This window comes from Lactuca virosa, chromosome 4, assembly GCF_052849685.1.
Source record: "Lactuca virosa cultivar CGN04683 chromosome 4, Lactuca_virosa_CGN04683_v6, whole genome shotgun sequence".
Classification (NCBI taxonomy): Eukaryota; Viridiplantae; Streptophyta; class Magnoliopsida; order Asterales; family Asteraceae; genus Lactuca; species Lactuca virosa.
Genome location: NC_136429.1, coordinates 57691701 through 57716481, shown reverse-complemented (window position 1 = coordinate 57716481; position 24781 = coordinate 57691701). Strand labels below are relative to the sequence as shown.

The window sequence follows — 24781 nt, the reverse complement described above, 5'->3', positions numbered from 1 at the left end:
TGGGTTCTTCAATCACTTCCCGATTCATATAGTGAGTTCATTAGAGAGTACTATATGATGGATCACGACGTGACTCTCATTGATTTGACTTATTTGCTTATTGCTGCTGAATCAACAATGATTTGGCGCAATGGTAAAGCAAATATGTCTGGTAAGTCAACCTCCCAAACTTCTATGGACATTGATGGCAACATTGGAAGTCCAGAAAATTTTTCTCTACGCAAGAGAAAGGCTGAGTCTGAGATAGTCCCGTGTACCATTCCAAAAGAGTCCATATGTTTCTACTGCCAAAATAAGGGGCATTGGTTACGAAGCTGCCCTGACTACCTGAGAGATCTAAGAAATTGGAGAGTCAAGCTGTATGACTCCGCTTCAGGTAAAATCCACTATCTAACTCTATTAAGTTCCTATTTTTGATTCTTAATACATGATGTGATAAGATTACATTTTGATGTTTTGTAGGATCGAAGAAAAGAAAAGGAAGCTTAAAGAAAGAGTGAGCTGAGTCTAATCACGAAGAAATGGATTTCGATCGCATGGTTCGAGGATTGGATTTTTGAGCTGCTGCTTAGAGTCATGATAGATTGCTTAGGAATATGTAATAGCATAGTTTTCATTTGAATTCTCGTTGTAAGGATAAGTTTTCCGCACCTTTTTATAAATAAAATAAATTTTGAGTTTTGTCTTATTTATATCCTTGCAATGTCTTTTGTGAAAATTGATGCTTGTGTATTTCTATTATGAGTGGATGTGATTCTTAGTTATGTTATTTATGGTAGTGTCATAATTTTCTAAGTAAGGAAGATTCTCATCGCCCAAGTTTCAATTGGACAGAAACTTGGAATCATACAACTTGTATTGTGTGATGTATGGAAATCTTGGAACTTAGGAAATAAAGACTAATTCCTTGTTCACATAAGTATGTGAGTCAAGCGAAGGACTAAAGGGTCTAGTACACAATGTTGTGTGCTGGTCTGGTCCACCATAAATAACAATGAAAGCTATTCGTCATGTTTTAATAAAGGTTTAGTAAATATGGTTATGCTTATAAGATTAAGTGTAATTCTGAAACATTGGAAAAGTTTCAATGTTCGGAAGAACGAATAAGAAGAATCAATTAGGCAGAAAGATAAAAGTTTCTCCAATCTGAAAAGATGGGAGAGTACTTTAGTATCATGTTTTATGATCGTCTCATTGATTATGAAACCATTTCACAATATATCCTCTAAGGACACCTTAGTGCACTAGTAAGGCTAAGAAGAGGAATCGGAAATTGTTGAAATGGTTAAATCAAAAGGTGAATCATACTTCGTTCAAAAATCAAGTATTAGAGTCATACTCCAAGATTGTGACTTTAGTGATACATCTTAAGAAGATTTAACACACTCATCAGATGTGGAGTAAAAAAATGTTTTTCTTACTCTTGCACGTTTGAAATTGGTAAGTTGTGATGTCTTGGATAAGACAAAGACCAACTAAGAGCAATGTGTGTAGTGTTTGTCTTGATAAGAATCCGCACTAACTCTTGAATATTTGTTTGTCAGGAAATGTTTCTTGACAAGAGGATATTATATGTCAAGAAGTCAGTGGGAGTCTAAATAATCTTGAAAAGGTTCAAGAACTAATCAAGAGTAAACCTATTAGACACTAGCACACGACTTGAGGTTTGTAACCTATCGTATTGACACAATACTTGTTTATGTGCCATTCCAGTTTTAAGTCAACTATGCATATGAGTTTTATGAATTCTCGATTGATTGCATAAGGAAGAGCACCTTGATCAAGTGGAAGTTCATTGATCTGAATGGGTGAGCTACTAAACAACTTGAAAGCAATGGTGGGCACTCGTGCTACCATGTGGCAAGAAATTAAGATTGAACAAGCTTCAGTCCATATGAGTTGGATTTGTCACAAACATTGTCTTATGATTATGGTTATGAAAAATTCACATGGATAGGAACACATATGCCCAATGTTTTAAAACCCGGGTTTTTAGTTGACCCGGTGTGATGACCGATTCACGGGTCAACCGGTTCAATCCGGTTTATGGTCTTTTTCTATTATTATATATTTTTACTTTCCGGCATAATGCATAAACATTTAAAACCAATAATTTGATGTCCACAAAGTTTAAACATTGAAGAAACCACAAACGGCTCGTTGTTTTGGCGTTCGCTACTTGTATCCAACTATCCAAGCCCTATTAAAACGGGTCAATCCGGTTTTAAGCGGTCGAACCGTGGTTTAGGGGAAACCCGGCCAGTTCGATCCGGTCCGTATTTTTACAAAAAACCGCTCTTAATTGACCCGCCTTCTACCCCGGGTCACGGTCCAACCGGTTGAACCGGCTGGGTCGACCCGGGTTTTAAAACATTGCATACGCCATAAAATCTAAGTGTCATAAGGTTTCTCTCCGTTTCATGAAAATGATTGTGAGGAAACGCTTTCACTAAGAGAGATTTTAAGGAGATAGCAATTGTGATATTTGCGTTCTCAAATTCGATTAGGATTACGACATCCCTCTTCATAGTTCGAATTGTGAGATTTGGCAATTAGTTTGAACATTCGAGACTTATTGCTATAAGTTCTAGAATTGTTTAGACACACATGTGAGCTATCTAAGTAAATTTGTATAAGATTGAGAAGCTTAGATAAAGGCTTATCAAAGCATCTCATATCAGAAACATGAACTTTGGTTAAGAAAATCAATAAGTATTGTTTTCTAGAAGTTTAGCTGATTTCTGAATACATGTCAAGGCTAGTGGGAGCATAAGTGTTATGTTAGTATGGATATAATCATCATGTTAGTGGGAGCATGATTATTATTTTTCAAGCTAGCAATATTAATTATAGAAAACAAAAGTTTCACTTTGCAAAGTTGCAGGGGTCGAAAGGTTGTTTTGCTATAATTAACGGAGAGAATATTATACTTCGTTTCAAAATCTAAAAGCTTGGATCGAGAAATTTTAATCAAATTTAGTCAAAATACATATATGGATATTATGTTGATAAGATTCAACATAAAGGAATTCTATATATGGCAATATTATAGCAAAAAACTGGTAAAGTATCACGTTTTTCATTATGAATCGTGTCCAATACGCTTCGGGTATAGGATCGATTGCATATGCTGTAATATTCGAACGTTCTAAATTTTCCAAATGCCTAGGGCATTAAGAGGGAAAAAGGACTAGAACCGGATTTGACTAAAATAATTAAACAACTGTCAAGGACGATCTAAGGTTCGCCAAGGATTGGTCACTTGTGGGCAGTTGGAAGTATAGTAACGAATGGACCGTAATGACATTATTATGATTAGATATGATTCTATTAATAATGAGTTGTCATATGGAAAATATGGAAATGTTTCCATAATGGGAGTTGGACATTAAGAATCTATGTCTAGATAAGAAACTTTTATGCAAGAAGGATGTTCAAAGGAATGTACTTTGAATGTGAGACTTTATATCTATGGAATTGCCTTGTAACAATCTCCAATAGAGCACTTTGTAATATCATTGGAAAAGTCTTTGTGACTTTTATGCTGTGACATTACAATAGGACTATTGCATAAAAAGTTAGAATCGAACATATTCTAAAAGTGGAAAGAATTTGGTATTCTTACACTTATGACAAGGATTGGGAATTGTGAAATGAGTGTAATTGGAAATGTTATTCAATTGATCTATTTCACAAATTAAGGACCATATGTAAACATAGTATGCATGCTTAGAGCATGGGATAGCTAATGTTATAATTCAAGTATTAAGTTGATTATCCGAAACATTATATAATGAATAATGTGTAATCAATATGGTGACTAAATAAAAGGTGTTTTATTTATACTCAAAAGTTTGAGATCATATTGGATTCGATTATTCTTGTGTTTCACTCTGCATGTTTTGACTTTCCGAATAATAAGATTATTCAAACTTTCCACAATCGATCATACTTTGGAAGTAGGTATGAATGAAGATTGTCATGAATCCGACTGTAGATTGTCTAAAGCGTTTTAGACATAGCAAAAGTCTGCTGCCGTGTTCATGATTGCTCCTGTAATAAGATTTGAGTATTAGATTAAACCCACGCTCATCTGAATCACTTCATGGATTTTATCACGAGTGATTGTGAGACGATAATATCTTATATTCTTGAAACCAAGACATGTGAGTTGTAGTTTACAAGTCGGTTGCACATTGACATATGTAAACGCACCAGTAACTTGGTGTTATAAAATATATTGTTGTGTGTGATTTGATGAGTAAGTACAAGCAAGCATTTGAGTCGAAGTTTATCCGTTCCTTTTACCCAATGTGGATAAAAGCGATATTTGTGGCCCCCTCGGTGATTTAGTGATGACACCCTAAAGCGCTTGGCCAAGCCCGGACTAAGTTGATGTGTTCAATTGTAGTCTGTTGTCAGTTGTCATAAATCAGAAATCGGGAAACAATACATAGACAGAGAGAATGATTAAAATCCATGTCTCGGTTAATAATGATATCTAGAATGGAGGAATATATGATCCCTTATCTAAAGGACGCGTATCTGATAAGATCAGAGTTGACAACGACTTTTGAAAGCTACGATTGTTGATCAGGTTCTGAAGTCGTATCTGCAAAATAGTTATTAGACTTATCCAAGTGGGAGACTGTTGGATTAGGTGTCTAAGCCCATAACTATTTTGGTATGTACTTGACCCGATTATGAGCATGGTCCTTTTGGGTTGCCTTCACCATAGCAACTGATAGGATGAATTAAGGAGAAAGAGGATTAATTATGATTTATTAATATATTATAAGAATAATATATTAAAAGAGAAATCATATTGCTTAATTAATATTAGTCAATAATTAATTAAGAATTAATTCTATGGCTAAAAGAGATTAAATAAATAAAGGGGGCTGTTATGCAAATCATTGATAGTTGCATAAATGGGCTAATGGACTCCATAGAGTTGGAGTAGACGAAATTTATGGGGAAGCCCATAAGATTTCGTCCAAGGCCTATAAAGAGGGAGTCCATGGGCTGCTTAGGGCCTAAGCAGTCATATTAGGGTTTCCTAGTTGAAAACCCTAATAGCCTAAGTATAAAAGGAACCCCTTATGCCTCCAAAACGTCCCTAACCTTCTAAGAGAAACCCTAGGATGTTTTTGGTGCCTCCTCCCTCTCTCCTTGTTCATCTTGTTGCTTATGGTGTTTGTGACTCCATTAGAGGTGCAACATTTGAGGCACTAAGCTTTCAGAAGTCAAGATCAAGAGGATTTGAGATTGTTATTGCTATATAACATTCAAGGTAAGATCTAAACCCTATTCTTATGTTAATATCGATTATCATATGCTAGATCTAGGGTTTATGAGCTTTGGATGATTATTGCATGTTCATTAGACAAACTAGATCCAAAGCTTTAGGATTTGCATGTACACCATAGGATTGTTGTAGTGCTCAAAACCCATCAATAACTGCCTCTAACCTCAAGAATCCGATGCAGATACACAAGCAATAATTCTGATAGTCCTTTCATAGCCCCGATTCTTTATTTAGGAACAAATGGACCACCACACACCTCGTCTATAAATCCCCAACCATCAACTCATCGCAAGAATCATTCATAAATATAAGAGGCATCATTCTCATAGTTGGGATACATTAGAGACAACAAAAGTTGTCATTTTCGATTTACTTCCCCGATCACCTGAAACAATCAACTAGCACCTGACCTGACCATATTCAAGGAAGCAGACCCTTGATCTCATCCCAAGGCAAACCTTCCACAAGAATCCTCTTGTGCATTCTTACACTGTCATACTTGTTGCCAAAACCGCAACTATCTAGCCCTATTTTAGGTCTACCTCCCAACTCTGAAAATCACATGTCTGCTCTATCTTTCCTTCGAACGTAGAAAGCTGGAAGTGCATAACCCCGGTCGAAGATAGTGACATCCCAATCCATCTTCCAATCACCTAGCATCCGACAACAATCCTCGAGCCGATCATCACATTTTCTTCCTTCTTGAGTCCCACGACTAAATTAGCACTACCTCGAGCAAGGACATCGAGACCTCAAAATCAACTAAATCACCTAGGTCTGCACCATTCAAAACCCAAACTGACATGGCCACTAAGGCCCCAACAATTCACCAAACCCATCCTCAATCTGAACAACCATAACCGATAAACCGATAAGAATGGAAACACACTGCAGTGGATCATGGTGCCAAACCATATAATCTACCTTCCATTAGCTCCTTAGAATCCCCGAAATCCTCCTCGATTCGAGTATCGATCATGTGCTTTCAGTAGTACGGGCTTAATACTACCTTCCACACCTATATGTACTTTCCTCATGAATCATTATGGATCCTCTAAGTAACTACTCATGTCTACTAGCGTCCGATCCAATCACATATACCCGCTCTCAAAAAATACACACCTCTAAACAACGCACTAATTCCTTTAGGGCACTTCCTAAACTCTCCTAGGATTCCTACCTCACCTTTCCATCAACTACTGAACAACCCCTACTAATATCAGTTAACTACCTCATGAATACAATTACATGCAAAAAAAAACTTAAATAATCTTTCGAATAAAAGAACCAACCCTACAACGGTTAGACTTAAACGAGAGCTACACAATAGGGCAAAATTAGTCATTCTAGAATTATTTAACCTTTATAGCATGTAACTTAACATATTTATTTAATAGTTAGCTCACATCAATATAGGTCCCACAAAGCACAAAGCAATCATCATTCGGACAGTAATACTCCACATGCCATAAAACATAAAAATGAATCCTCCAACTAACTTGATTTTGTGATGCTAGGAACTTCTACCAACACTATTGGTTGCCTTATGCATGCAAATTATACACAAAATGGGATCGCATAGACTGTCGAATGAATAATTCTACCCTAAGCCCACAACCAAACAAGGAACGGGAAATAAGGCCAAATCAGTCCTTCTATGGCTATATGATCCTAACCGTATTATAATTTTTAAAGCATACACTTAGCAATCAATTCCACCAACATAGATTCCAAATTTGTCATAACATCCAATTCCTCCTAGGCTACAAAGCATCACAAATCAGGCCGTTTTATCCAACATTTTAAATCCATACTAGCATGTTGTTCCAAAAGCTCAATCAACAGTCATATACATACATCTCTCCTAGCATTCTATCATGCAATCCTAAGCAAATCCTTAGCCCTAATCTAGCACGCAATTCTCATATATTCATACTAAAACAATAAGCATAACACATGTATGGGTATTTTGGGAAATACTTATTTGAGTTCGGCTAATTGCACGTAACACAACCCTTTTCTTTGTAGAAACATTTTTAGAAAAACTATTTTCTTTTTAAAAAGTTTACCAATTCCTTAGTTTAAGTTCAGCCACACCCGAGGGTGTGCCCGAATCCCTCAAACAAAGCCTCTAATACCAACTTGCAACATCCCAAGAATACCGAGTAAAATTTTCATTTTTAAATAAGTCAAACCATTCATTCATTACCTCAAATACAATCAGAATAAAAATATTCTCAAAACATCAGAGTAATTCGTAAACATTCAGTGCATAATAAATCTCCAACGGTTGCAGTGCGATCAATCCGGACCCTTCCTTTTTGAACCAGAAGTACTTGAAAACTTTTTAAACATAAACCATAAATATAAAGCTTAGTGAGTTCCCCAAAGTAACACATACCATACATATCAATGGCCCCAGTCCTAGGGGTATTTTTCAACCCAAGTGAATGTTATGATCCAACCATTGTCTTACAATCACTTCCAGATTATGGCTTAGCCCTAACCTTTCTGCCATGGTCCAACCATGGTCTTCCGTGCAAGTCACCAAGACATGCAAGTGTTGTGATCCAACCACAGTCTTTCATACAGGTGATGTGATCCAACCACCATCTTTCATACAAGTGTTGTGATCCAACCACGGTCTTTCATGCAAGAGTCACAAAGACCTACAAGCAACCTACATAGTATAGTGAGAAGACTCACCTCAATTGATAGCCAAGTAAAACACACACTCAAGTTGTTGCTATCAAAAGCTCCTCACACTACACATAACCAAAACAACCTCGATTAACAATTAAGGAAATTTTCCAACTTAACAGGTCCAAAAATAATAGGGCTAACCCTTATTTGGGAAAAAGACCATTTTCCATTTCCAAGTATTAAGCCCCTCACAGTTAACCAAAATTCAAACTGGTCAAAAGGTTAATGGTCAACCATTTGTTGACATATACATTGCATACTCTAGCTCTACGTTGGGCGTAGAGCTTCAATCTAAAAAAATAGGCCCTAGTTAGGCTACACAAGGAGTAACCTAAATTACGCATGGTGTACTGCCTCAGGCTCCAATACTTACATTAACCACTTATTTCATTAAGACCTTTCACTCAAAGCTCAGATTTAGTCCCTAATAGCTCCTTAATGGATAAAGTTTCCAACTTTATCCATTAGGATGGTCCAAACAACCAAGATCTAGTCTTTAAGTCTCCAAAAGACCAAAAACGCATATTTCTCAACTTAATCCATTAAGTCCAGGTCTCCAACCTTTATATCTGAATCAATACGATGTTTAGATGGATAAAGTTTCCAACTTTATCCATAACAAGGTCACAAACTTTCAAGATCTAAACTTTATGTACTAAAATTACCAAAATGTATCAAATATGACAAATGACTAGATCTATGAAACCAATGAGCAAGTTAGAAGCTTTTTTACTTATAATGTTCCACGAATTATGTAATCTTGTTGGATCTATACTTGAACTCTTCTTCCATATACTTTTCCACCACCTTGATCTTCAAAATTCAACCTTCCAATGGATATATAAGCTCATAAATGATGTCAAGGCTAAAAAACAAGTGAGAGGAGGCTAGGTTCTCAAGGAATGATCTAAGATGATGGAGGTTGGTAATGAGAGGGGTTCCCATAAGTTAGAGCCCTTAAATAGGGCTCAAAACTGAAGATTTAGGGTTTTGATCTGCCCAGATTATGCCTTGCGTAACTTAAATTACACCCAACGTAATTCATTAAAACCTATTACGCCTAGCTTAACTTTTAGTTACGCACAGCATAACCCAAAAGTTCCCAATTTCCACTTCAAATTCAAACCATGACTTCTTCATTTCAACTCCGTTTTCGGCGTTCTTTATATGTACAGAAAGGTATTGAAGAGCCCCAATATCCTATCTTGTTAATTTTTACTGAAAACATACCAAACTACAATCCTTGATCCATGAAAGAAATCTGAAACATCACTTTTCCATTTTACCCCTTGATTCCAAAACACAACCAAGGGGTTGGATCTCATAATCAATATTATCAACATCCAATATGGTCTAAACCATATTGCCTTGAAGCCCAAGACCTTTACTTGATGCATTTATTACCCACAACCCCAAAATAAGAAACTTCTCAAAATAGGATGTTACAACTCTCCCCCGCTTAAAATGGATTTCGTCCTCAAAATTCGTATTGGTTAGGATCTCTAAAAAGAACACCAACACATTGTTGGATTAGGTGTCTAAGCCCATAACTATTTTGGTATGTACTTGACCCGATTGTGAGCATGGTCCTTTTGGGTTGCCTTCACCATAGCAACTGATAGGATGAACTAAGGAGAAAGAGGATTAATTATGATTTATAAATATATTATATGAATTATATATTAAAAGAGAAATCATATTGTTTAATTAATATTAGTCAAGAATTAATTATGTGGCTAAAAGAGATTAATTAAATAAAGGGGACTGATACTGTAATTATAACATAATTGCATAAATTTGGCTAATGGACTCCATAGAAGTTGGAGTGGACGAAATCTATGGGGAAACCCATTAGAATTCGTCCAAGGCCTCTAAGGAGGGAGTCCATGGGCTGCTTAGGGCCTAAGCAGTCAGATTAGGGTTTCCTGGTTGAAAACCCTAATAGCCTAACTATATAAGGAACCCCTAAGGCCCCAAAAACGTGTGGAAGTAATCCCTAAGGGTTCTTAGACGTTTTGTGCCTCCTCCTCCTTCTCCTAAGTCATCTTGTTGCTCATGGTGTTTGTGACTCCATTAGAGGTGCAACATTTAAGGCACTAAGCTTTCAAAAGTCAAGATCAAGAAGGTTTTGAGATTGTTATTGTTATATAACAATCAAGGTAAGATCTAAACCCTATTCTTATGTTAATATCGTTTATCATATGCTAGATCTAGGGTTTATGAGCTTTGGATGATTATTGCATGTATATTAGACAAACTAGATCCAAAGGTTTAGGGTTTGCATGTACACCATATGATTGATGTAGTGCTCAAAACCCATCACACATTCCATAAGCTTCCTCAAACTAATTCCAAATCAATGTGTCTTATAAATAAAACTCGAGAGACCACTCCAAAACCCATAATTGCCAACAAACAACCCAAAAACTTGAAAATACTCAACCGCAACAAATATCATTTTTTCCTTAACATTAAGACCCAACTTCCGGTGAGAACCACTCAAACCAGAAACTCTAAAAACTACAACCACAAACGAACTCCATCAGTATACTTCTCGGAACCAAGAACCCATCAGTTTAAACTTCAGAAATCATACCCTAAGTCTGATGATCATCCATTTGTCATACCTACCCCTAGTTCCCTGACTAGGAACACCACCAATCCATGCATAAAGAATACTCAATACATCCCGATCGTGAATTTCACCCAACCCCAAAACCGGAAATTATGCCAAAACATTAAGTACACATTTGACTTCCTGACAAGTCATCACCAACCCATTGATCCCATGAGCATAATGATGGTCAATCCAAGAATCTCACGTTGCATCTGAATCCCTCATCAGCCCAGGTGTACATCCACCTGAAAAATCACTCGATACATTTGCAACGAACTTCATGACTCGAGATATCAAAACTGACACCCCATTGGTAACCAACTTATAATTAACAACCCGCAAGCAAATGAGGTTCATAACGCAAACATTTAGCAAGAGGCTTCTCATGCACCATTAATACTCCCAATAAAATTTTACTGTCCACATGATCCAAAATGGCTGGTCACTAAGTCACCTGACTCCCAATCAATGCACTAACACCCGAACATGCCAATAAGACTAACGACCCGAGACCTAAGAGTCTTAATCAAATGACTACAGAGTCCCATCCATATGAATCATAGAGCCGCAGGTTCACAATACATCGTGAGACCTTCTAACCACTAAAGTGATAGGCTCACGGTACAAAGTCAATCTTACCGTCATTTCATCACTAGCCTGAAGACTCACGACCAATACCATAGGGGCCTAAAGATACACAACCATCAACCCACCGACTTACAGGAACCCAATCAACACCCCTCTCAATACTAACCAAACACCACATACGCTATACCCCTCTATAACACACAATTCCCTTCACAGTACAAGTTTCCACCAACGCAAAATCAGATGAAAAAATGGTCACACACAAACAGAGAAAGAGATAGGTTGTTGCACTCTTATTCCAATTCAAGAGATATAAACCAAATAAGAACAATGCTAATAACCCGAGCCAAGTGCTCCTTTTCTATCTTGTTCAGTCCACATACACCCCTCACGACAATATCTAATGAACTTATCACAACACACACCCTTAAAAGTACCCATAACCAACCATGGATCTACTGCATTCCCATTTCCTCACAACCTTACCCAAAGGCTGAAGTACCAATAGATCTAAAGAAATGACAAACCTCAAACGTTAATAGAAACATCCTCATAAATGACTGAAACAATATCCTACCCCTTGATTGAAACTGAACAGATTCCATAATTACGTAACTAGCTCAACAAAACTTCCAAGTTTATCCACAAATGTTGCTAGAACCATGGTCAGATCAATCCAAATACCAACCCTATCGACACGACATGCCAAATTGGATTATGCGTAAATCGAAAGCCACACATGAAAACTAAGCAACACCGTTTCGACGTTCGAATTCCCAATAACCAAGGATAGCTGCCAAACCCAAGTCTGCTACGAACAATACTTCCATAATCAACATTTGAAGGTACCCATACCCATAAATCAAAAGGTACAATGTACAGATTTTGAAGATAGGTGTACGCACCCATTGAGTTCCATTGATAAAGCTCGAAACTTTCGAAGAAACTCAACTATTGATGATGAACGAAGTGACCAACGATCGAGAATGCATTAACAACTAATCCACTGATCCAATACACTACTGAACAAAGCCCATGTGGAACAACACATACCAAAGTCTGAACTTGATTAACCGATCAACAACTGCCCAACCTAGACTATAGATAGAAATCTATACAACGAGATGACAAATCCCTCCACAACTAATACGCAACCTAAGTGACCTAAACGCCTCATGACCCTATCATCGACGATCCCGAAAGAAACCACTGGATACAACGAGCTCCTTGTCCAACAACTTCTTTCCGCGAAGACAACTCATGCATTCCTGATCACATATATCTAATAGCAACTTGCTCTGCGCCCCCATCTTGATCACATTTTTAACCAAAGTCTCATATACCCGGACTACGGATCCCTATGACCCATTCTTCTGAAATCATAAACTCGAACATATCGATGATCCTCCAAGAAGAATACCAAGTTCTCCCCCACTTAGGGTGTGAACTATCACCAACTGATGTTGCAAGCAAACCATATCTCGAATCGGCTCAACCAGGTACATACCATCCCTGACTCTTGGAATGTATAACTCAACGCAAGATGGTATTCCAGATAAAGACCAAGCAAACTCAAAGAGATTCTGAATCTCAGATGGAGACCTCGGAAACTACCCAATCATAACCGCCTCTAACCTCAAGAATCCCATGCAGATGCACAAGCAATAATCATGACAGTTCATTCATAGACCCGATTCTCTATTTAGAAACAAATGGACTACCACACACCTCATCTACAAATCCATAACCATAAATTCATCGCGAGAATCATTCATAAATACAAGTTGCATCATTCTCATAGTCGGGATACATCAGAGATAAGGATTTTATTTTGGAGTCAAAAGGTTTGTGTTTTGGAGTCAAAGGATAAAATGTGAAAAGTGATTTTTTGGACTTCTTCCATGAATTAAGTATTTTATTTTGGAATGTTTTAAGTCAAAATTAATTGGATAGAATTGTGGGGCTTGTCGTTACCTTTCCGTGGATATAAACAACGCCGAAAACGGAATTGAAACGAAGAAGTTATGGTTGTTTCAACTTGAAGTGGAATTTGGGGACTTTTGAATTACACATGGCATAACTAATAGTTACGCTGGGTGTAACTTGCTGATTTTGGACGCAGGCTTAATGAATTACGCAGGGCGTAACTTATGTTACGCAGGACGTAATCTGGGCAGATCAAAACCCTAAATCTTCGGTTTTGAGCCCTATTTAAGGGATCTAACTTATGGGAAACCATCTCATGACCAACTTCCATAACCTTAGACCATTCCTTGAGAAACCATAGCCTCCTCTCACTTATTTTGAGCCTTGACATCATTTATGAGCTTATTTTCTCCATTGGAATGTGAAATTTTAAAGAACAAGGTGGTGGCAAAGTGTATGGAACAAGGGTTCAAGTATAGATCCAACAAGTTTGCCTCATTTCTGGACCATTGAAGGTAAAAAAGCTTCAAACTTGCTCTTTGATTTCATAGATCTTGTTATTTATCTTTTTGGCCACTTTTTTGGTCCCTTGAGCTTGTGTTTTGGGAGTTGAAAGAACTCCAACACCTTTTGAGCTATATGGAACATTCTTGGGACTTGTTGGACGTTGAAAGTTGTGCTTTGGTGCTTGTTCATTAAGCCATGCAAGTTGTGTTAGCATTTTTGGTCATTTTAGTGCATAAAGTTTAGATCTTGAAAGTTCGTGACCTTGTTATGGATAAAGTTGGAAACTTTATCCATCTAAACATCATAATAATTCAGATCTGAAGGTTGGTGACTTGGACTTAATGGATTAAGTTGAGAAATATGCAGTTTTGGTCCCTTTGAGACTTAAAGATATATCTTGGTTATTTGGATCATTCTAATGGATAAGTTGAAAACTTTATCCATTATAGAGCTATTAGTAACCAAATTTGAGAGTTTGACGTTTGGTCTTAAGGTATTAAGACCTTATCATGAAAGTTGGAAACAACATGAGTACGTCGGTCATAAACCTGGCTACGCAGCACGTAGCTTGGTCTGGCCTCGTTTCTGGATTAAGACTTTACGCCCAACGTAGAGCTAAGATATGCAGCGTGCAGGGCAACTAAAGGTTGACTGTTGACTTTTTGACCAATTTGACTTTTGGTCAACTGTGAGGGGTTTAGACTTGAAAGGGAAAAATGGTCTTTTGCCCAAATGAGGATTTGTCATGGTATTTAGACTTGTTGGGTGGGGTCTAGCTTTGAAGGGATAAAATGGTCTTTTACCCTAGAGAGTGAGAGAATATGATTAAGACCCTTGTTTATGGATTACCACCTTAATTGTTAATTAGGTTTTGGTTTTGGATATGTATAGTGTGAGGAGTTCTAATGCCAACAGCTCGTGTGTGTGGGTTTATCAGGCACCGATTCAGGTGAGTCTTCTCACTGTGCTATGTAGGATGTTAACTGTCTTTGTGACTCTTGCAAGTTTTGTATGTTGGGTGGGGCCCGTTATGCGAGTTAGGACGGGGCCTTTTATACTCTTTGGACGAGCCCCGTTATGTGATTTAGGGCGATGCCCGTTATACTCTTTGGGCGGGGCATGTTATACGAGTTAGGACGGGGCCCTTATACTCTTTGGGCGGGGCCCGTTATGCGAGTTAGGGCGGGACCCGCTATACTCTTTGGGTGGGGCCTGTTATACGAGTTAGGACGGGGCCGTTATACTCTTTGGGCGAGGCCTGTTATGCAAGTTAGGGTGGGGCCCAATATACTCTTTGGGCGGGACCCGTTACTTGTATGGTATGTGGTATTTTAGGGAACTCACTAAGTTTTGTGCTTACAGTTTATTGTTTAAATGTTTTAAGGTTTTCTTTTACTAAAGGAGGGACATGACTTGATTGCATCACATCCATTGGAGGTTTTCCACACATGATAACTTTGACGATACTCTGATAAATGTTTGAATTAAATGGTTTGAGCTAAAGATCTTTTTGGTTGTAAATTGAATAAATATTTTTATTTTAAAATGAAAATTTTGGTTGGAAATTTGGGATGTTTCAAGATAGACAAAGGGAATGAATGATGAGTTATAGGGTGACTATGTATCTATTTGGGTTTATTTATAAAAATTAATAGATATAAAAAATTAATAATGTAAAAAAATAACTTAAAGGGCAAAATAGTAATTTCATATAAAAAATATAACGAATGAAATCATAAGGATCAACCCTACAATGAATTGAAACCACAAGATCATCCTTGTCAAGAAAAAAAAAAGTTATAATATATGCAAATTTAGACAACCATGGGGAGCATTTATGTAGTTTTACCTAAGCAAAAGATTAAAAACGGGTAGAAGCCTAGAAGCTATCAAGCATACAATGAGACCACCCATGTTTGAGATAACTATCGGAAGACCACTGCTCTTTCTGAGTAATTACAAGAGACCACTCTTCTTCGAGTAACTATAGAGAGACCCCTTATCTTTTGAGTAAGTCACCTTTTGAGTTATTATATCCACGATTTAAATAATTAAAATTGACAAGAAGATCATCATTCATCTGTATCTTGTATCTATAAGGTATAAATGTGCCTCCCATTTATTGGATTATCTGATATTGACATTTTTTTAGATGAATCATAATGTTTAAATTTTTACGAAGTAGATTTTTATCAATATTCACAAATCCATGTATTATTATTCTGAAAACAATGTCACAACAGCTTTTTACCCCTATAGTTTCGTACGTTAAACAAACATTACAAATTCAAAAAAGAAACAAATAGATATAATTGATAATACCGTTGTATTAATTGTATATCACTTATATTGTATGAATATTTATACACTGTAATCATATTAAGATGATACTACGGAAGCATATATCTCATATAAATGCTAAGACACAAACTTCACTTCTCATACAAGTATGCATAGTACCTTTTACTCCCAAAACACTCACAAATTCGCTTGTTCCTGAATTTGCTCCTGTTTAAAAACCACAAAACAAAAAGGACTACATTGAGAAATCATCCATTTTAAAAGGGCCAAAAGGGAAAATATGGAGAAATCTAATCATACACTAACTAACCTCTGTCACAAAGAAAGCATGGAAACCATATGGAACTCTATGGGGCAATGGAACAACTGCAACTGGATCAGGAGACATTGTTTTTGCATCAATAACTGTTACTGTTGATTTCCTGCACATAAATAAATAAATAAAAAAAAAAAAAGACATTATGACATCATATTTTATAATACTCACTAAAATGTAATATTGATGTGTATATTATATAATACCCTGTGGTCTCATCATGTGTAAAGAAGATCAAGTAGCCATCATCTTCTTCAGAGTCAAATCCAGGTTTTTTAGGAACAAAAATGGCCTCTGAACCATATCTACCAGGGCCAAGATCGTAAATTCCTGGAATATTCCCTCCAATTTCAAGCTTTGTTTTTCCAGTTTCAGGCTCTGCATGTAAATCAAATTTAACAATTCCAGTGACCTTTGCTATGCTGTCCAGCCTAGTTCCATACACATATCGTTGTTTCCTGAAGTAAAAGGGTAAAAAAGTCATTTTACGTGGAACAGTGACCAAAATCATTATTATTAAAATTAAATTAGTGACTGACCTGCCAGTGTAACACTCGTTGACTCTAGGAAAGTCAACTGCCGACTCAGATAGCTTTTTTTGAGAAGCAACACCGGTTTCCATGTTGAATCTCATCTCATACCTGAAGAATATAGATATATTTTTTAATCATGATAAAAATTACTATTACACCCCTGAAGGTTGTTGTTTGTAGAAACTTACAGCTCATTAGCGAAATTGTCAAGCTTTTCCTTAACACCTCCTCCAACCATATCCAAATTTGGATTCTGAAGGCGGCATGTGATTAACACAACTTCATCTCCTTCCTCCCATGCATTGGCTGGTCAACGGAGAGAGAGGGGTAAAAAGGGAATCAAATGCTTCAAGAAAGGGTAGAATAGGAAACACACAGAAACTTAAGCTTACCATTGTGAAAAATGAAACAATTTGGAAGCTCAAACCATTTAATTTGGACCTCATTCTTTGCATAGCGTGGAAGGATGCCAAATCGAGCTTTCTTTGTTGAATCAAATGTGAAAATCAACTTATTTCCCTTCACCATTTCCTAAGTTACAAAATTAAAAATAAATAAACAACTTTGTTGCATAAACAATTAAGTGAAAAGAATGTAAAAGAATGGCATACTTTTGGTCTAAAGTACAAAGGTAGATCCATGAAGATTGCATAATTTTCAGTAATTGCAAAGTCATGCATCATGACTGGTTCTGCAATTGTTATTGGCACAGGATCATTCATGACACCATCTTTTGAAATCACACGATATGTAACATATGGAGGTGCTTGTGCATATCCAAATGTAAACATTTCACCTGAAATCAAAACCTATTTTATAAAATGAAATATGATATTATTACATAAAAAAGGGGAAAAGGGTTTTAATTTTTACCAGTGACTGGATCAATCTTTGGATGAGCTGTAAAGGTGTGAGAAAGTCTCTTATCATAATCCATCAACCCAAGTGTTTCAAGATCACCATCTTCGAGAACTTTAATGGCATCTGAAATAATATTAAAAAAGTTAATAAATTTACACATCCAGTTATCATGATATTTCCTTATCATGAAAAAGTGAGAAGCTTTACATGGTTTATCTCCTTCTGATAGTGCTAAGAGCTTTTTATGATGATATATGAGAGCTGTGTTTCCTATAAGAAGATGATATGAATAGTTAGCAAGAAATATATTTTTGGAATTGGAAATTAAATTGTTTGGATAATATCTTGAAAAAAGAAATGAAATGGATTTCATCAACCAACCTGTTCCCTGACCAAATGAAAGATCAAGCACTTTCAACTTGGTTCTAAGCATTTGCATATTCACCATCAGTAATCCAAACAGCCCTTTAAGATCTCCAATCTGAAAATACAATATCTTACTGTTTATAAAATGATAACAAATTGAGATAACAGAAAAGATTAAAGATTGTTTTAGAGGAATACCTTCATAAACTTAGCACCTCCAAAATATTCCTCCTGTTCCAAACGAGATGTCTTTACATAACGAGAGAGATATGTTGCTTTTCCATCTTTGATTCTTAATCCATGGATCATGCTGTGAGGATAAGTAGTTCAGATTATACAGTTTATTTTGAAAGTAGAGAATACTAGACATTGAGTAATTAAAACAAATGTATAACTTGTATTCTTAAGAAACTGATACAGTTTTTCTGGTTGCTTTAATAATCTAAGGAGTGAAAATGTGAAACCATTTTAAATCAGTTTCTTTCTTTTAGCTTTCAAGGAGAAACAGTTTGTAACAGTGATGAAGGAACAAGGAACATGTACCCATCTCCATCAAACCTGCAACAAAAGAAACAATAAGATATTAGTAAGAGTTTTTTGTTGCATTAGAAAGATGATAATCAATAAAAGAAGGATAGCAAGAGGGTTGTTTTTGTACCAGTGATATCCAGCCACAGGCGCAAACTTTGGATTAGGACCTACTCTAACAAACTCTCCATTCAGACACTCCTGTAATTACAAAGAATTTGAAATGTTTGTTAGCACTAAAGAGAAGAACGTTATATGACAGAAAGTTAAAGAAGTTACAAAACAATTTTCACTAAAATCTCTGTTTCTGCAGAAGGAAAGTGAAATCCTGTAACATAAGTTGGTAGTATACCAAAAGAAAAACACAGAAATTTACAATCACTCGAAGAAACAATATGATTTTGATAGAATTTTCAATCATCGACAATCTGATTTTGCAGCTATTACTACTTAATTTGCACATATAAAGTATATCGACCGCATAGTGATCAAGTACCGATTTCCTCGAACCCTAGGAGTCGGCTTAGCACCAGACGCTATCAAAACCCCATCGTTGGGACGCCTGAAATTTGCGCAGCCATCGGCGTTTCTCATGGAGTAAAATGATAGAAGAAGAAGAAAAAAAGGTAACAGAGAAAAGGAAACATCTCCAGACTGAAATAGTCAACAAACTTGATTAATTACCCAAAATTCTACTGCGATTCAACCATTCTGATTGATTGAGGTTAAGAAACGTAAATAACTGAAAAATGATTGTGGAGAACAAATCAATTACTGCAATTAATACAAGTCAAACAGAAACTACTGATTCAAACTGACCAGTGATTAGTGCATAACTGAATACCTACATGGCTATACGACTGCATAAATATTAATAAAATAAAACGAAACTAACCGGTAGGTGACCGATTACAGGGAGATCTTTGCAAGGAGGAGTTTCATCAACCGGAGCAAAATTACCGAAGAGCCAGTGATGAGGTTGTGAGGAATCATACATTAGCTTAACTATAAGCTTCTCCAACCAATCAACTGCTTTGGAAGAAAAGCCTTTCTTGGGTTTGGGTGTCACGACCACCGGTCCTCCGGGGATCTCCGCCTCCATGGTGCCCATCTGTGTCAGTGTGTGTGTGTGTGTGTGAGAGAGAGAGAGAGAGAGAGGTGTTATTTATTATGTGGCCGATTTTGCGAGTGGGAATTTTTGTTGGCGAAGGAAACGGCCACGTTGGCCGTCTGTTAGAATATGTTGTAGGGTATGTCGTTACTCAAACAGCTGAAACGCATGAAGATGCCTCGACGTACACTTACAGATAAACCCATCAACAACATGTGATCTGAAATTCTTTTTTAATTTAATGATGTTAAACGTCGGATTTTTCTTTTTTTCTAGAAGGAGCTATTTAAAGCTAACTTATGATTATTTATAAAAATGTTTATTGATTTGATAATGTTAGTTTATTCTGTATAAAAACAAAATAAGTTCTAAAAAGTTATTTTTAGTGTTTAGCAAAATCTTATTTTATATGTAATAATAAAACAACTTATCAAAAACTTTTTAAATAAATCAATGAGTAAATAAGAAATGACTTATAAAATACTCTATATTTAAGTCATCAAGTACTTATGAATTTTTTTTATCTAAACACTAAAAACTCTTTGTTATCGATGTCAAACCAAAATAACTCAATAAACACTTCAAATAAACAATCTCAAATACCTTATGTGATGATAAGATATTGTGATTACATAATAATAAGATATTGTGAGGTTGAACCAGAAAAATTTAGCTTTTACCAAACACATGATCTTAAATAGGTGAGTACAAAAGCATGATAGTTGTAGGGCCGAGTGTATGGTCTAGCTTTTTTTTTTTTTTTTTGTAAGTGTGTGTATGCTAATAGGTTAATTTTCTCCTACTTATTTCTATTAACAGGTTTTGCAAGTATCGGCTTTAACTACTTGTGTGAGTGTGTCCATGTTTTACTTTCTCATATTTGTCAACTTTTGTTTCATATTTGCACATCATTGTTCTTCATTGCGTGTTTTGTTTGAAGGGATCATCTAGTGCATGCATGCATAATTTTTAGTATGATATTTTTATTTTTATTTGAATTTTCATTTAATAGTTGGGTGTATTTTACGAGAATAGTCTCCTTACTCTCTCGTATGTTGACCATTCTAACTCCCTTACGTTATTCGTATACGACCAAGGACGGAGCTAAGATTTTTCGATAAAAGGGGCTTAATTATATATATATATATATATATATATATATATATATATATATATATATATATTCGATTAGCATAACATAGTTTCTAAAAGGGAAATCTCCAAAAAAGTCCCAAAGTTTTGGGCCAATTTATGATCTAGTCCTAAATTAAATTTCATTAATGAAAAAGGACAGAAAACCGGCTATTGTAATCAATTTAACCCTTTTTACTTTTTGTAGCAGGTTAATGCTGATGTGGCATGCCAAATGGATTGTTTGGCTGAGGTGGCATGCTATTTTTTTATAATTAAAAAAATCTGATTCTTTGGAGGAAAAAGGGGAGGGGACTCGAACTCGTGACCTCCCCCTCTCAAACCATTTACCTTACCATGTGAGCTAGAAGCATTTATTGCTATTATTTCTTCAAATGTACTTATAAAGTCTTGATAATTTACCCTTAATTACCATCTGAATATTCGCATCTTTCTCCCTCTAACCCTTCTTCTTCCCCAAATCTTTCTTCTAACTTCGATTCTCTCATCTCACACCACTCTTTTCACAGTCAAAGCCCTCTCAAGTGGGTTTCCAAGAATCGTCATGATTTCACCGGAACAAACATAGTCACCATTGATGTAGGTGGTGAACTCTTTCAAACAACCATACAAATCCTAAACCTGGCTAGTCCGATAACCTTTTCTCCAACCTCTTCAATTCTTCTGAACAACCGCACAATCACTTTTATTGATAGACTCTGAATTGGTTTCGATTCTTTTATCTCTATTAAGAACATGGAGTCTTCCATCAAAAGCCAAAAGCTTTGAGATTCAAGATATTGTTTTTGAAGCGAAGTTTTATGGGGTTGGACATCTTCTTGTTCAATCTCAATCAGTGTCGGTTTCATATAGGTTTTGGTGGACGTACTGATGAATTAGAAAAAGAATTCGAGTTTCAACAGGGTTTTGGGGAAGAAAATGGAGGCAAGACTAAAGGTATATCGAATGGTCCTGTTGGGCTGATGTAAGGAGGAAGACGAAGGTTATAGAACTTTATAAATAAAGTTAATGAAATAATAACAATTAAACTTTCTAGTTCACATGGTAATATATAAGGTTTGGGAGTGGGAGGTCATGGGTTCGAGTCCCCTCCCCTTTTTTCTCCAAAAAATCAGTTTTTTTAAATTATAAAGAAATAGCATGCCACCTCAGCCAAACAATCCATTTGGCATGCCACATCAGCATTAACCTGCTACAAAAGGTAAAAACAGTTAAATTGATTACAATGGCCGGTTTCCTGTCATTTTTCATTAATGAAATTTAATTTAGGACTAGATCATAAATTGGCCCAAAACTTTGGGACTTTTTTGGAGATTTCCCTTTGTAAAATTGAAAGAGAAATTGATTAAAAAAGTCCTCTAAATAGGAATAATAGGAATAACATTGATCTTTGGAAGAATCGATATTATATTTGATTTTTTTTTCCAGGTTGAATATTAATTGAGCCTTCCATATTAATGAGAGGTTGTTGGATTTAAGATGTTATGAATTACATGTAGCTAAGATTTGCAAATTGATCATTTGGAGTGGGTGAGATATTTTGATTTGGATCTATGGGTTGAAGAAAAAATAAGAAAATAGAAAGAAGTTGTGTGTGTTTGTAGTGTGAAATGTTTAGAAAAAAAAGTGGTATTTATAGCTGTAGTTTGTATTTTTAAAATTGAAAATTAAATAAAAAAATTTTGGGTCCAACCATACAAAGAAAATGATCAAAAATGGACCATTGAATGTGTTTGCTTCCTATTCGTAGTCTCCGTTCGTCTTAGCAACCCCATCATAGCCAAGCCACCGGACATCAGGGTGGTGTTTATGCGTAACTTGACTATCCAACTCAGCTCTCACACGTCTTTTTGGCACCCACTTTGGATAGCCAAATTAAGCCAAATTAATGATAGTGGTGCATATAGTTATACCCTAATGATTAGTTAAACTGATACAGTTAGATATTAATACCAAAAAAGTAATTATTAAGGATATAATTAGTGGAAAAAAAATATCATTGAAAAGAAATAAGATTATCTACGGAAAACCAAACCATCTCTATGAATAAAATATAAGAAAAAAATCAATAAATAAACGAAAATTGTTTGCCTTTTTTCAATAATTGTGACTTATTTCAATTTCTTGTAAGAAATCCGTATACGTCTCATTTTTATAAATTTGTATTTTTCATTGGCAGACATATTGTAATAAAAATCAAACCCATCCCCACCATGATAACTAAAGGACTTAATTGAGAAAAATAAATGGAATTATACCATGTAGAGTGGGTTTGAGGTGGGGTGTATTGGTGATGTGACACTTTTTTTTATGTGAAAATGATTGTAAACGAATTGAACGTTTAACAAATTGTTGTAAACCATTCGACGAAATATTAGTCTATGCTCGTTTATTTGATAAATGAACGAACGTGAACACAAATTCTCGTTCGTTTAGTTAAATGAACGAATTATGTTCGTTTATGTTTTTGTTCATTTAAGTTCATTTTATGTTAATATATGTTCAATTGTGTTTGATTATATTACTATATTATATGTTTGTTTATGTTGATAAATGTTCAATTATGTTTATTTATCTTTGTTCGTTTGGCATGTTCACGAACATAAACAAACGAACATGAACAATATAATTTGTTAATCGAATAAACATGAACAAGAAAACACGTTCGTTTATCTGTTCGTATTGGTTCGTGTGTTCGGCTAACTTAAGCAAACGAACATGAACAACCCTCATTCGCGTTCGTTCGGTTCATTTAAATCTCTATACGTGAACATCATCATTATGCCTTTTGATGGCGGTATGTCGTAGATAGAGCTATTGAGCATTACAGAAAAGAGAGAAGACGCCAAACGGAGTATAAACAAAAGTAAATATAAAAAAAAAATTACCTAAAAATACTAACTAATTATATACACACTATCGCAATATAACCACAAATTATTTATTCATATACTATCAGTTATTTATCCTTTAGTTTATTACACCAAATTTCGATTCACACAAATGTCCATATACATTAAACACCACACCTCGACAATACACACGCTTCGATTCATCCAACGTGGGTTCATGAACATGTTATGAAGCTCGCTAATTAAACACCAACCCTTTTTCTAACATCCATCTCAATGGAATTACTTCCACCAGCCAAAAAATCCAACAACCAAACAAATTCCTACAATTTCATCCTTCTTAATTTCAACATTTCAAGTACAACCTTCCCACGACAATGACGAATCGATACCAGAATAGCAACCAAAACAATCAAGAAGAAAAAACAACATGAAAGCAAACAAAGGTGGTAGGAATTGGACCAAAGACAAGGAAGCGACATTAACGTGAGCTTGGATATTTATATTCAAAGATCAACAAATCGACAATCACCAATCCACGACAGATTTTTGGAACCGCATTTAAAATGACATTTCTATTATTTTTATTCTTTTTACATTTTTGTATATTACTTATTTATTTTTTGGTTAAAAAAACCTCTTTCTCCCTCCCAACCTTCTCCACCTATATGGTTTGTTCTTCATGAACACATACACACACTCAATAACACATGCGACATCCCCTAATTTAATGCTTGAAAAAAACTTTTATTTTATGTTTTGAAAATGGTAGTCTTTTATAGAACTCTGTTACGGAAAGTCCCAGATAAACTTAAACATTTTTGGATATCAAATCATGTTTAAAAATACAACTCTAAGGATATCATAATCATATCACAAACATATGTTACATTGGGGATAAAGACAACCATAGGGGATAGAGTACAAAACACCAACGGGAATGGACACCCGATAATGTACCATAAGACTATCTAGAATAATAAGTGGTCCTCATCTTACTCGGTTAGACGACTTAGTGCGTACTGCACTCCGGTACGTAACCCGTACCCCAACACGTAACAATGTCACAAAACCATCACGTAATAATGTCACAGAACAAAGCTCTTCTTTTT

General features: G+C 35.7%; 1 protein-coding gene across 2 annotated transcripts; it reads right to left on the bottom strand.

Moving 5' to 3' along the window:
- Nucleotides 1-15935: 15935 nt before the first annotated feature.
- Nucleotides 15936-19782, bottom strand: CCD1 (carotenoid cleavage dioxygenase 1). 2 transcript variants are annotated; one of them, XM_079041764.1, is made up of 14 exons: nucleotides 19450-19778; nucleotides 18685-18755; nucleotides 18570-18584; nucleotides 18225-18336; nucleotides 18042-18141; nucleotides 17868-17930; nucleotides 17673-17783; nucleotides 17411-17595; nucleotides 17192-17330; nucleotides 16988-17105; nucleotides 16806-16907; nucleotides 16473-16724; nucleotides 16261-16372; nucleotides 15936-16157 (listed from the first exon to the last, which is right to left on the bottom strand). In XM_079041764.1, the coding sequence occupies exons 1-14, from the start codon at nucleotides 19663-19665 to the stop codon at nucleotides 16128-16130; spliced, it is 1626 nt and encodes a 541-aa protein (XP_078897890.1). In that variant the 5' UTR covers nucleotides 19666-19778; the 3' UTR covers nucleotides 15936-16127. The 2 variants fall into 2 exon arrangements, with proteins under 2 accessions (XP_078897890.1, XP_078897889.1); XM_079041763.1 differs by having other exon boundaries at nucleotides 16473-16907; nucleotides 19450-19782.
- Nucleotides 19783-24781: the final 4999 nt, after the last annotated feature.